Source organism: Amphiprion ocellaris, chromosome 11 (assembly GCF_022539595.1).
Source record: "Amphiprion ocellaris isolate individual 3 ecotype Okinawa chromosome 11, ASM2253959v1, whole genome shotgun sequence".
NCBI lineage: Eukaryota > Metazoa > Chordata > Actinopteri > Pomacentridae > Amphiprion > Amphiprion ocellaris.
This window is the reverse complement of record NC_072776.1, coordinates 18,445,067-18,460,367: the sequence shown is the minus strand read 5'-3', so window position 1 is coordinate 18,460,367 and position 15,301 is coordinate 18,445,067. Positions and strand designations below refer to the sequence as shown.

Below are 15,301 nucleotides of genomic sequence, written 5' to 3'. Positions count from 1 at the left end.
CTTTAACTTAAGCAGAACCCCAATCAGACAGAAATGAAAAGAAACTGTATATGGGTGCTCAAGTCCTCCTAAATTAAGGTTTTTCGGGATCACATTTGGGCACATCACAGTAGGGAAAACACAGGTGTAAATAATAGAATTAATGCTGGCTAAATTCAGCTTAACGGTTTCAGGTTCAGGGTCCTGGCATTGTGCGTGTCGCTGTCATGGTTAAATGGGAACAGAACAGAGCCCCATTGTTAATGTCATTAGACACACGTGTGCTTTTCCTACTGTGACAAGTCCAAATGTTTGCTGTCAAGTACAGAACGTCTGGACTAGAAGACAAATTACACCCACAAACTTAGACGCAGACTTTTTTTTTGCATTAAATGCAATGTCAGCAAAATATCTATCTACTAGTCACATCGCTGGAATCATCATCTTTGTTTAACACACAGCCTCTGTGTTGAAATTCATTACTCTTCTGTAGACACTAGACACACAAAACTCTAAAAACTCATTCGCGAAATAAGCTGACGTACTTCTCCATGAAATGAACTGAGCGTGGTCGAAACAACAGAGTTGGAAGTTTAGGACTGGCAGTGTGGATTAGTGGCTATGGAGAGACGGCTGCTAAAACTGCTGACCCTAGACAACCCTTGTATCGACATGTTGTAGTGTCCTTGTGGAAGACACTGATCTACACTTAATGGACTGTCCAGTCCAGTGGTGCGGAGCCGACTCTGCCCTCACTGTCGAGGAAACTGAACAAAGAGAATTTTCAGTGTCGAATTATTCTTCTGATGATTGTCTTCAGTATATGACCTCATCATCTCAGCTAGCATTAGTTGTTAACCCACCAGGCACTCTGTCCAACTCAAGTACTAAGCAACTTATCGGGAGGCTTCCAGTGCAGGGCATTAAAGCGACCGAGAGACCAAGCAGAGCAACATTAGCCAAAGTCCCGCTTACTCATCGCTTTTTCTCAGCATGGTGAAAAAGTGCCACTTTCATTCCCATGGTGATAAGGGAGAGTGAAAAGGCGGGAAACAGACCTGTGTAATGCTGATGGACGTAGTCATTCTCTGAGTGAGCAGGGCCCGAGTGTGCAAATCGGAGGCTAAAAATGCAGCATCAGCAGTGGTGGATTTACGTGGATGAATGGACTCGACTCTACGGGAGCGGGGGTATGGCAGGCGGTGGGTGTCAAAGCAAGTGGCTGAGACATGGCTAATACTGCCAGTGAGCTGTGGCCACCTAAGTAATTACTACCTTTGCTGTTAGGCTAATCCCCAGAGCAAAGCAGCAAATTCAGGAGAGAAAAGCTTAGAGTCTCTGTGGAGCTCCCGTCACTCGACTTCAATTACACAGAGACCCAGACCTGTCTAACTCAGAGAGAGAGAGGGCAAAGAGGAAGCCATCGCTCTACTCAGAACAGATTTAAATAATTCCTCAAAAAAACTGGTCTATAAACTTAAGGTCTAAGCAGTAAGCGCAATCGTACAAATATGCTTCTTTAATCAAATCATAGAGCTTTAGATTTGGACTTTTTTGGAAACATTAGTGTTTACATTTTGGTTTTCATGACGCATTTAATGTAGAATAGAAATGCTTGAAACATAAAGAAGAGGAAAGTCACAACATTAAACAGCATAAGGTAGATTTGCAGCATTGTCTCTCTCTCTCCTAATGTTGTCAGATACTGTCTAATCTACTTTATCCACAGATAAAGGCGAAAACACAGAAAAAATATTTTGTGGTGATGTGGACCGTTTATGTTAGATTTTAAAAAAATGTTATTTTGATATAATATTTATTTTAAATCTGAAACAGTGACATTTCTTCAGTTATATATGTAACATGCAACATATATGGTCAATAATTTAATGATAGGAATGTAAAGTAACAGAGGACTAAACATCTTTGCCAACTTTTACTTGGTTTAAGAACATATTCTTATACTTCTCCAACAAATAAAGAAAATCAATGTATATATGTATAAAGAAACTCAAATCTAAGCTATTTCAGAATTCGATTTTCTGACTCAATTGTCTAGTAACAACACATTGCTTTTCATAATACCCTAAAAGTATTTTGACAAAATGCGTTGTTTTTTGTGGAAACTGGATTTTTGTTTTTGCCATGTGAAAATTTCTTCACATATAAAGTCAACAACAAGCAGAAAATAAACAAGTTGAGGTGTTTAAGGTTCAATTTAAATATTCAGCCTTACTAACAATGCGTGCGCACACACACTCTCTCTCATGCACACACACAGAGGAAACAAATGCATACTGTGAACAATCAAGAGCTTTCAAACTGGATCTTGCACCCTAATTGCTTGCGCACAGAAACAAGAACAGATTTCACAGCAGTCTGCAGATGCTATTAACAACCTGAAAATTGACAGAGAAGTGAAACAAATGGTTTTATTACAGCAAATGCATATTTCTTGTGCCTCGCCTCATCTTCAACAAGCCAGCTCAGCATCCATCTCAATCTGTGAACTTCCACTCTGAGGGTTACCTTTGCGTTCCGAGCGTTTCTTGCGCCTCCTCTTGAATCTGCGTCGGATCAGGCAGTAATAGGAGCCAAGGTTCTGCGCGCCGTTGGTAAGAAGGGCCATGACTTGGTCTACACTTAATAAAATGAACTAAACCGCTGTGTAACTGAGCTTTGAACAAACCTGGACCAAATAAAACTTCAGCTGCTGCAGTCTCACAGTGAGCACATGCACGTGGTCTACCTGCCCTTCACTTCTAACAGCCACGCTCTCACACTTGTCCAGTTTGTCATGTCAAGCTAATGACATGCAGAATGCTCAACTCCACACACCTGCAGCGTTTCTTTGTTTCTACTTTAGTCCGTCCCTCATAACCGAACTCTCTTTCCATCCCTCCCTCCCTTTCCTCCTCCTCTCGCTGCTTCTCTCCACTGTTGACTCCATGTCTGCCCTATCAGTAGTCAGAGAGGGGAGGCGATGGAGTGGAGTGTGAAAAAGAAGGAGGGGACTAGCTGGGGAGAGAGACTCATGTTTTCAGATGGAGACTCAAGGAGCAAACTCCACATCTGTCTAATCCCCTTTTGAAGTAACTGACATCAACAACAAGCTAAAAGAACCTCGTCCACCTACAGCTTCTGAAAATAAGCTTGTGAGTTCATCACAGGATTCCATGCTGTATAATTGCAGAAAAGATCTCTTTTTAATTGAGCTGTTTTTACACTGAAAACCTGTGTCTACATGTAATACAACTCCAGTGCTCTCCGTCACAGACACACACACTCACACACACAAAATTCAAACCCACTATTTAAAAAATAAAAATACTGAAAACAACTTACAATTTGAAATCATTTCTCACCTTACCTCTCTTAATCTCTCTTTCATATTTCTGCTCGTTGTGTTCATATTCTCTCTATAAGTAACACGGCAGCCAAATGCAATGGTGAGAGGCAACTCTGAGAAATACTCTGCCTCCCTCTAGTGGTGATCATCTGCAATTGCATTCGTGATGATACCAAACCAGACTTTGTGTGCCTAACAACACATTTTCTTGCATAGTGCCTGCTAAAGCCTAAAACTATGTTAACTGTGTTGACTTATGATTGTAACTGAAAGTTATGTTTGTTTGTTTTTGTAAAAGGGCATACAAAACAGCCATATCCACTACAAACATTTTATGTGTCCAGAGAAATACAGGAGAAAAGGAATGGAAGTGGAAAAAGTAGAAAAATACTCACCTTTGGGTCTGTTGTATGTCTGTGACTGGAAAAACCTGTCGGAGAGAAAGAAAAGAATTTCCAAGTCAGAACAGATTTTGGCTCACAGAGAAGTCTGTCAAAGACTAGAAATACACACAGTAAAACACTTTTGGGGACACGATGTAACGAAACGAGTGGTGGATACCAGGGTCAGGGTAAGGTATGCTCACTGGGCTCATGTTCTTATTTAGCCATGTTTCCACATGAGCTGATCTTTCCAAGTCATCCGCTGACTGAAGTGTTCCAATAACTGGTGTTTCTGGATGGCCACTGTTTGAACTAATGGGATGTGGGTTTAAGTGACTATATTTATTAATTTAGCTGTTCTCCATTATTGTGCTATTTAAAGTCCTTGCTGTAAACATTTTATTTGGCACAACAACACAACACTATGAAGAAATGTGATCTGTGGGTTTCTCTAGGCAGTTAGTTAAACAAAACAGAATGGCTTCCAAAGATTAAATATAGATATTACTAAACGGTGGACCCTAGAACTGAATATAAAAGTTAAAGCTTCATTCACATTTATGTGTTTCTTGTGTTGCCTAGCTGCTATCTATGGCAGGTGCGCATGTTGGCTCTGCACTCTAAAGGAATTCAGAATGAAATCAGCATCATCATCAATATGAGCTGATAACAGCTTGATGAACACTGACATGCACATCACTCCTATCTGTGTTTAGATGTTACATAAATATAAATATTAATATGGCATATTTGACATGTAAGTTGTAGAAGTTTACTTCTTTCGCCCAGTCATTGTGTACATTTGAGAAAGTGTTAATGTCTACCAGTACTTCTTACTGATAAGACAAAGTATAATAATTAGTTGAATCCACTACAGCAGAAACTTGGTGTTCTCTGCAATTAGCTATAAAAATATGTGCACAAATCGGTATCAATTTGTACAATTTTGTACATCCCTGGCTCCATCACACCACAACTGTCATGCACCTCCTAAAAATGGAACTGCAAATATGTGGATTGCAAGAACTGGAATTGGTCAGCATTGTGTGCATATGTTTGTGTTTCACATTCAAACGTTTCTAAAACCGGTTGTAAAGAAAACACAGTGACACACAACTGGCAAAGCCTTCTATGCACTGATTCCACAGTGAATGACGTAATGTAAATGTGTAAACAGTGACTGCATGGAAAAGTCTCCTACTTAGCACTGAGATAAGGACCTTCCCACCATTAAAGCGCCTACACTTACACCGAGTTAAATAATGAAAACACAATATAGTGTGATCAAGTCAAAGCATCAGTCTGCTGTTTCCAGGGTGCTAAGAAAGAGACGAATCCAACACTAGAACTATAAATAAAAAAATAAATAAACAGGAACTATCTATGGAAGGCTCATTGTTAATTCCCTACATCAATTATATCAAGTAGAAATCCAACTTTAAGTGTACTTCTATCAACAAACTTGTCTAGTGTGAATACATCCAGCAGCATTACTTTTCTCTTGAACGGCTGAATTTTCAACATGTTTTCCTTATTATAGTGTTTACAGGCAGAGCACAGGGAAGTTAGCAATTATGTAGGGATTAGAGTTACTAAGTATTTTTCCAAAATCCCAAGTGAACTTTACGTTCTACAGTATGCTGTGCAACAGCTCAACTTTAGACTAGACAGATGTTTATATGAACGTTAAATTAATGGCACTGCAGCCTGCTGCTTCTCACATGAACATGACACATACTGTAACGTGGTGTGATAACAGCAATGATGGAAGGTATGTAGTTTACTAGGTTCTGTTTACAATGTGCTGTATATCCCTCCTACCCTCAAACACATTGTGCTGCAAAATCTTTTCAATATGTGCCAGTATATCATCATGCGTGGAGGTAATAAAGTCTACAAACACAAACAAAGACTCGGTAAATATTGTATTTCTGATTTTGGCACGGAAAAATGCAAGAAAAATTAGAAGTCAACAGAACTATAAAAAAGTGTGGAAAACAATGTCTTCAAGCTTTGTAGCCTGTCTGTTAGATACAGCAGCTGAGGACAGAGATGATAGAAAAGGGAAAAAAAAGAAGAAATGGACACACAAAAGCTTAAGAAGGGTAAAAGAAATAAGAGCTGAGGATATAGAGAAAAGCCCATGAGTGAGAACGTAAGATAAAGACATGAGGCAAAGTGGGCCAGAGATGTGGAAATGAAGAGAGGTCAGATGAGGAGTTAGGTAAGAAAAAAGGGAAAACGTTCCCACATAATACCCAAGAGCTGTCTTGATCCCAAAGTAGGATCTCTAACCCGTGGGGTCGTTTAAGGTCAGTGAGGCTGCTCACTGCTGCCCATCTCTTCCTCAGCTCTATTCCCACAGCGTGATATAAAATGTCCAAGAAGTGCAAGCTAGAGGTTTTTGGGTAGACACAAACTTAACAGAAAAAAAGAAAGAGAAACAAAACAAGACAGCAAATGTGAGGAAGTCCCACCAGAGAGGAACACTACAGAAAGAAGGCAGAAGAAGAAAAACAGATTCAGAATAAGGGTTGTGGGGCCGAGAAGTCAGCATGAGAAAAGAGATGGCGAGTGTAAATATACTCCAGACGCAAATCCATTCATGCTTCTGTGTACAAGCCAACCATAACTGCTGCTGGCCAAGAATCATCACAACTGCCTTGGCTGGGTGACTGTTTTTTGTTTTGCTTTGTTTTCTGAGAGACCAGTCAGTCCACTTCTTTCAATATTCTAATTTATAGAGACGGTGCAACAGCAGCAGACAGGCGAGAACAGACTCTGCTCCACAGAGGCACATGTTGTTCCACAGGCACAAATCTCACCCACTACTCTTTCTCTTGGCATTTTCAACACATACTGAATGGACAAGAGGAAAGAGGCTGTGGTTAGGCAGCCAAAACTCTGTGGTTACCCAGGCTGAATTTAAAGACATTCCAGACTCAAATAACAGCTAAACTCCTGGTGGCCTTTGCCGTGGTTTGACAGAGAAGCACAATCATTGACAAAAACAACCTCTTAAACAGTTTTACAGGGATGAAATCCAGGCTACTGTGGTGAGCCCATCTGTTAGTCCATTGATGTGCTTCAACTAAAAAGCACAACAATCTAAAAATAGACACAGTGGGAACAGATTTTAATTTTTCTTCTTCCCCAAGACTTTCTAAAGCTGTTCATCTGAATTTAAGAGCCAGTTCCAGCGATGTAGCATTTTAAGAGCTCTGTATTAGTGTAGCTGATGGGCTATGATTAAATCATGATTTACAAGCAGCAGCTGTGGAGATTTTACTTGCAAACTACCATGGAAATTATTTAAAAATTGACAGTGCAAAAATGATCATTTTCAGACATGCACAGATATACATTGTGCAGTACAAGAGCAACAAGGGGAGACAGACCAATAAGGGGTCAAATATTATGTTTCCATTCTTATTTACATTCTATGTTAATAGTGTGTGCTCATTAGCATTTATGAGCATGCCTCATTAAAAACAAGGGGGCTACACACTAAACTCCATCAAGCTAACAAGCTACTTCGAAGCAAGGAAAAACAAAATAACCAACATCTGCAGAAGAACAGAAAACACAAACCTCAGACGGTGCCCTTAGATGCTGATGAATTTTTGAGAAAAAGCCTCATTTGCCTCTATTAAAAAAATAAATAAATAAAAAATCGCTTGTGTGTTTAAGCCTCATGCTGAAGTAGCTATCTCATGTCACTGCAGAGACCCGACATGCAGATATTAGCGTGTTCTGCAGTGCCTGAATACCTGAATATGAAGGCAGATGAAAAATGTCCAGGCAGCAGTGGAGTTTCATTGCCTTGTGAGGAAGTCACGTTCCTAAAGCAACACTCTCTGAACCTCATCTTGTGTGCTGAGTTTGGCAAGAGAGCCAGGGAGAGATTGTGTGTGAGAGATTAGGAGAGACAGACGGGGAGAGCCTTCGCGGACCTCCTCTTAGCTCTCTGAACGCTGGAGTGGAGGGGGGCAGTAGGTGGATGGAGAATAGCACAAGGCGGTTCAATAAACTTGACAGGAGTGATGAGAAAAATAGCAGAGAAGTAAAAGGCCTTCTGATACCAGGCTGGACAATAATGAAGTCTGAGAGGCTGATTATGAAAAAGAAGGATTATGAAAGAGAAACACAAAGTCACTCAACTGTGCGTGATAGGCGGAGTGCAAGACTGTAGACTCCCGACTACCGGTCTTCAGCCAAAAATTAGGCCAGTGGCTGAGTAACCACTGGCCACACACACACACACACACACACACACACACACACACACACACACACACACACACACACACACACACACAATCACACAGGCTAGCCAGGGTCCTGATAAGCCATTAAGCACTACCCCTCCCCTTGACCTACCTTTTTCAAACATCCACACACAGGGACACAATTTTAATTAATGCATTTAATTAAATGTGTGTGTGACTGCTTTCTGATTGATTGCATGTGTGCGTGTGTGTGTGTGAGATTCTTGAGAGATAGAAACTGGATCACCATGTACAGTTTGTCTCCATGGAGCCCTATGATTGTCTAGCAATGTTTTTGTTTTACCCACACTTATCCAGCAGAGGGCAGCACTGCTACAAGATAATTAATATTATGCTCCATGTACACATGCAACAGTGGTTGTTTTTTTATTTGCTTGCATATTTTGGTCCAATTTTCGATATACTGCTATAAATCAACCCATGTCTTTTTGTGATCTGTCTTTAAACTAAAAGAAAGTCAAATCTCTAAATGGATGACATGTCTTTTCTGTATTTACATCAACTGCCCAATACATGGGGGTTGCATTGTCCAAGGTATCGGTGTGTGGAAGTGCAAAAATAATGACACATTTGAGTTAACTAGGCACAAGCCAGAGCAGAAGGTGCTGACTAAGAGAACACATCAGATCAAGCACACAAACTGTACACGCACAAGACAACTGCCAGTGCTCTAAATAAAAAGCCACATTGCTCCAGCAGTTTTGAATTAAGAAGCAAACAACCTGCCCACATGCTTTATGAAACAAACTTTTCTGGGGCATTTTTAATATTTTATTGTCAAGTCTGTAAAATTTGACTGAAGAGATGTTTTTTTAACAGAAATGTTATCAGAAAGGCTTTTAGTATGGGTGCTAGGTGGCATTTGGCTTTCCACTTGGTTCTGCGATTTCCCTATAGTACTTCTCTGTATTCAGATCCACATTCTGTGCACCATTTTTAGGGGAGGATTCGGTGATGCTGACTCAAAGAAGCCTCAGTAGACTACATAGTTCAGTGTTGTAAGCATTTAGGTGAAGGGTAGAATTCAAAATGCAAGGAGCATAAAGTCGCTATACATTTGCGGCCCTATTTGTGCAGAGTTTGAAGGCTGTTGTGTCACCAAGAAGAAAGGAGTGTCAAAGTGTCTACAGACTCCTCTACTTTGTTGACCCTCTGAAACCTAAGCAGTTTCTGGGCATTCTTTTCTCCTGATACATTTTCACTCATTTTTCACCGCAATATAAAGTCCAGCACCTCTATGGAAACAGCGCAACCTTTGCAAACTCAGTAAGACACAGTTCAAATCCGATACATCATAACAAAGCAAGACAAAAGTTACATTTTTTGGATTGCGTACTTCATAAAAATGTTAAAAAATTAAAATCAACATGTACAACATATTTCCAAGTGACCACAATACTGGAAAAAATGGTGACTTCACATACTGTAGATATTTTAAAGATAAAGATAAAGTTCTTTATTTCTCCCCACTCCAGGGGAAATTTACATTGTTACAGCAGCTTTATTTACAATATATACAAGGGTGAAAAAATTTTTTAACAGAAAAAATAAAAATAAAGTTTAAAAGTGCAAAGATGTGCAGTGCAAGAATGTCAGTGCAAATTTATGGTTTGAGGTGGTAATGATATAGTCCAGTTTATGTTAACATCAGCCAGTGATGCTGATGTTGTAAAGTCTTATAGCAGATGGAATGAAGGACCTGCGATAGCGCTCTTTCTTGCAGGGTGGATGTCTCAGTCTGCTGCTGAAGGAGCTGCTTAAAGACCCCACAGTGTCATGCAGTGGGTGAGAGGGATTGTCCATGATGGATGTGAGCTTTGACAACATCCTCCTCTCACCCACCTCCTCTATGGAGTCCAGGGAACAGTCCAGGACAGAACCAGCCCTCCTGACCAGTCTGTTTAGTCTCTTTCTGTCCCTTTCAGTGCTCCCTGCTCCCCAGCAGACCACTGCATAGAAAATAGCAGACGCTACCACAGAGTCATAAAATGTCCTGAGCAGAGTCCTGCACACTCCAAAGGACCTCAACCTCCTCAACAGGTGGAGACGACTTTGGCCCTTCTTGTACAGAACCTCTGTGTTGTGTGTCCAGTCCAGTTTATTATTGAGGTGAACACCAAGGTATTTGTATGTGTCCACCATGTCAATGTCCAAACCCTGGATGTTCACCGGTGCAGTCCGGGGTGTCCTCCTCCTGCGGAAGTCCACGATCATCTCCTTCGTCTTACTGGCGTTGAGCTGCAGATGGTTTTGCTCACACCAGTCCACAAAGTCAGAGATGACCATCCTGTACTCCCACTCGTCCCCTTCAGATACGTACCCAACAATGGCTGTATCATCGGAGAACTTCTGGAGGTGACAGCTCCCAGAGTTATAATGGAAGTCCGATGTGTACAGGGTGAAGAGAAAGGGGGAGAGCACTGTCCCCTGTGGGGCCCCCATGCTGCAGACTACCACATCAGACACACAGTCCTGAAGCCTCACGTACTGTGGTCTTTTGGTGAGGTAGTCGATGGTCCAAGCAGCCAGGTGACAGTCTACTCCCGCTCCTTCAAGCTTCACCCTAAGCAGAGAAGGCTGGATGGTGTTGAAAGCACTGGAGAAGTCAAAGAACATGACCCTCACAGTGCTGCTGGGTTTCTCCAGGTGAGTCAGTGATCTGTGCAGCAGGTAGACGACTGCATCATCCACTCCAATGTCCGGTTGGTAGGCGAACTGCAGTGGATCCAGATACTGGCTCACCTGGGGACGGAGGTTCTTGAGGACGATCCTCTCCATGGTCTTCATCAGTTACTTCTTGAGTTACTTCATCAATTACTACTTGAATCTTGATCTTTGTTTCCATACTTGTCTCCAATCTGCTCTGTATAAATACAACCTGCAGATCAACCAAGCTCTGCTGACTTCCAAACCCACCGAAGGTCCTGAGAGTTAAATCTAAAAATGATCCACTTAATGGGTTAGTATTATAGAGAGCATAGGACTCCATCAAACACAACTGGTAGTGCCAGTCTCCTGTGAGCGACTGTGTCATGGAGGCTTTCCTGATGTTGGCTGGTTAGAGCTATGTGAAAGGATGCTGCCTATGCAGGGGACAGTGTGAACTTTCACATTTGTTGTGGGCTCCTGATGAGGCCCAACTGCAGCAGGTGAAGAAGCAGCTGGTGGCTCCATGTGCATCAGAGAAGACACATGGCTTCTACACCCTCACCAACAGTGAGAGCTGGTAGTGACAAAAAAAACTGCACTGGGTGGCAAAATTACAAATTCAGGTAGAAAACACTGCAACAATCTAAGTTATAAAAAAAATCTAATTTGACAAACTGCATATACAGGCTATTTGCTAGATAGCATTAAGCTGTTGTGAATTCAATGTGGTGAAGAGAGAGAAAAGCAAAACAAAGAGGGTGGTTGCCTTGTCTAAAATTAGACTCAAATGTGAGGGAATACACACAAAGAAGCACACACACATATACAAAATACCACACAACAATCCAAGAATTATCTATAAACAAACCAGACTGCCAAAATAATCTTGTGACTTCTAGTAGCTTCCAAAAATCTGATTATCCACTTCATTTCGGCAGCCTCATTGCTTATTTTACATCATTCAGCTGCTATATTTACCGTTCATCTCTCTAAACAGGAGTCTGATTCTGTTCTAAGTAAGAGGGCCTGTAAATAGGAATGACTTAATTCTTCCTATGGGAGTTGCCTTTGGTTCCCAAGCCGACCATCAGCTCCCACTACTGGGTGTGGTTCCCTCTTTAACCAACCCTCCAGCTCTCCGCCTGGAACGTATCCGCTCCGCTGCTTGTGGCTTGTGGGTTCCTGGCTGACCTGCAGTGGTGTGCGCTATATGCCTGTGTGTGTGTGTGTGTGTGTGTGTGTGTGTGTGTGTGTGTGTTTTTTTTTTTTTTCCACGCAATTATGAGAACAATGGGTAGCTCTGTGTTCGTCCCTATGGCAAGATACAATATACACCTGAAGGGCACAGCCAACATGCAGTAAGAGGGAAAGGGTGGGAGAAGGACAGCAGACTGCGAGCCATAATGCAGATTGTTTATGAAACGCTACACTCTATACTACATTTGATAGCATTTAACCTATATTTAATGCCAATATACACCAAGAGGGATGTCATTACACATCAAAGAGGCCGATACAAAATACCTCATCTGTCTTCTAACTTGCACACTTCTCCAGTTTAATATAGTTTAAATAAAGTGCTCAACTGAATTCTAATAAAGCTGAGCTATTTTGGTTTCATTCCAGAGTTGTTATGCTCTTCCTCTTGTCAACTCTGGCTCAGCTGAGCTGCTGCAGGCAACATTTTGACAACAATCTCTGGGAAATCCTAAAAGATTTGCATGTTGTCATAGCAACACTGAAAAATCCAAGTTGGTTGTTGAAGTTCCAGTTGCAGGTAGGCTGTATGTGAATGTGATTTTATAACATTCAGATCAATGTAGTGAAAGAAATTCTTATCTTTTTGTTGTTCATGTAAGAAACAGAGTTCAGATACTCCCACTTAAATGTGAACATGACATATATTTGGGCCAGGAGGACTGTAAATTATGTGACACTCTAATTCAGAACAACTGACAATGATTAGTGGATCCTTTAAAGGATGCTCAAGGACGTTTCTGCAATAAATTGATGCGATGATGAGCAGTGCAGCTATCCACGCATGCTGCCTGCCCCCACAAACAAGAAAACACACATAAGTAAGCTGCTCATAACCTAGAACACAATATCTGGCGTGTTTCCAATCATGCTGAACCAAAGTACATTTCTTTTCACTTGAATAGTCCCTCCCTTTATTATATGTTACAATACAGACGTCAGCATTTTCTCCTATGACGAATGAGTCACTTTTCACAGCCAATTTATCTTTCTACCCTGCTGTGTGCCCATGTTGACGGAACAACCTTCCATTTCCTGTATTAAGGAGAAAGGGGGAAAAACTTCAGGCCACAGTAAAATAAATAGATGGGCACAGAGGGGGAAAGGATGGGGAAAAAGGGGGTATTTAATTATCAAGGTAAGGACAGATGTACTGAGGTGGAATGAGGCTGACTGGAGAAAAAGACACACCGATATAACCAAAAAATGTGTTTACACAAAATTACAAAATCGCAACTGAATTTTAATTTCAGCACGTCCATCAGATAGTGAAACAGCAGTGTGTGGTAGCAAAGCTAATACTGGTGGGCTGACTATATAACACACACTTGGACACACACTCACGCAAAAGGTTTTTACTGCACTGCAATGCAGTGTGACATTGAGGATAATAACTGCTCTCTCTCTCTCTCTCTCTCTCTCTCTCTCTCTCTCTCTCTCTCTCTCTCTCACTCACTCTCTCTCCCTCACACACACACGCATACAAACACACACACACACACACACACACACACACACACGCTCAAGTGACTGCAGAAAAACACCTACAGATTCACAAAGTAAAGTCAAGGTGGGCAGCCATGTCACCCACAGTGTAAAGGGAATTTTTAGTCCCAACACAGTTAAAAAAAAACATTGTGGGGTCTTTTCTTATAGGACTAATCATACACCCCTTGTGGTTAAAGCTGTATTGATATATTTTCAGGTCCACTTCAATTTGTTGCGAGAGCACTTGCAGCAAAATATAATAACACAATTTACCTGCAGTCTTTAATTATTTGTGTTGCGTTTCTGACCTCTAGTGCTGCCACTACCTGCTATTTCTCTACTGACTAAACTATGGACTATTTTACAGATTAGTCAAATTGTCTAAAGAATACATTTTCTTTCAAAGAAAGTTAATGACAATTTGATATTAGTTAATTACAATTCAAAATGTAACAACTGTGTACATGTTAAAACCAAAGTAACTGCAATCTAGATGGCGATAAAAATAGAGATTTCGTTATTTAAGTCAATAGTGCAACTATGAAAGAAACCCAAGTTTCTGTGAAAGCTCTAGGCAAAATAAAAAAGCTTTACTGTACATTAAACAAAGTGCAACATAAACAATGAGTATTTTACAAGCACAGAGCAGTGAAAGTAGCTACTTTCCTACTTACTGTTCAATCATTGGCTGACTTTAGTAATAGTTGAAGATTCTATAAAAATACAGCCAAATTCACGGCAGCTTTAATGTGGTTGCTGGTTAACAAGTCGTATTAAAGAGCCACGTTTCAGTCACTATTTCATACTCATACGACCATCAGACAACATATAAAAATGTAATTGAGAATAGCTTTGTTGGAAATTCAGTATATGTGAGCACAGAGAGCAGGAGAGAAGTAAACAGATGAAAAGTGGGCTATTGTGTTATGCCACCGAAGCTTTGCAGTGTACAAATACTATTTTTGTTCTGTGATGACTTGTAGTACTACCACTCATTAGAAATCTTTTGCTTTTTTTAAAAATCTTTAATAATAAACTGACTCGCACTCTGCTGCCACTGCCAACATCTAAAACGGTAGCACTGAGGGCACTTGATAGCTGATGTTATGATATCGCAGTTACATAGTCATACCGAAGACAACGTAGCGCTCCTGGGGATTGGTACAACAAACAGCGTACAATCTTTTTCGCTGAAAAAAGCACTGCTTGCGGCTGACCAAAGTGGAGCAGCAGGCTGGAAAACTAAACCAATTTGCTAAAAAAGCCAAAAATAAGAAAAGAAAAAAATGATCCATGTGAGAAATGGAGAAGAACTGCAGGGCTGAGGTAACTTTCTGTGGCTTTGTCATTGACTCCTTGTCATTTGATGATCTGGTAATATAAAACTGTGAGGTGCAGTTTATTTTGTTAAATGTGGGCAACTAAAGTTACTTGGGCAGGTTTTAGGTTTTTAACATGGTTAGGATCAAAGACAGAAAGAAAAAAAAAGCTGACTGTTGGTGGAAAGATGAACAACCATCAGTTCAAATCTCTATCCAAGGATGGTTCATGGTAGAACAGCATCATTTAGACAAAACAGTCATTCCCTGCACAACCACAAGAGACTACTTGTCTGGGAAACTTGCTATTTTCAGAGTTTGAACAAATGGCCATGGCTTTCGAAATTAGAAAATTCACACAGTCAGTCAGTGGGGATCTGGCATATTAATGCTGATGAATGACAGCTTGACATTTTATATTGACTCAGCTCAACACTTTTACTATTTCCAGGATGTCAAACATCATAACTGCGCTTAATAAATCATATTTAGGAGAGCATCTATTTAGTGAGCGCATGCTCATTTCTCTTGACATCCATGTTGCCCACGCATCCGATACACAATATCAGAAGAAAAGTAGAAAATCTG

The 15,301-nt window shown here is 40.8% G+C and overlaps 1 protein-coding gene across 2 annotated transcripts in view; it reads right to left on the bottom strand.

Annotated features, from left to right (window-relative positions):
- Positions 1 to 15,301, bottom strand: part of adarb1b (adenosine deaminase RNA specific B1b) — a 131,093-nt gene that overhangs the window by 47,658 nt on the left and 68,134 nt on the right. Inside the window, exon 3 of one of the 2 annotated variants that reach the window (XM_023268217.3) lies at positions 3,724 to 3,758. Coding sequence is in view for 1 of the 2 variants with exons in the window: in XM_023268216.3 (XP_023123984.1) it covers positions 2,509 to 2,608 (100 nt within the window). In the remaining variant the exon portion in view is untranslated. Of the gene's footprint in view, positions 1 to 2,508; positions 2,843 to 3,723; positions 3,759 to 15,301 lie in introns of those variants that run through there. The other variant, XM_023268216.3, reaches the window with a different exon arrangement.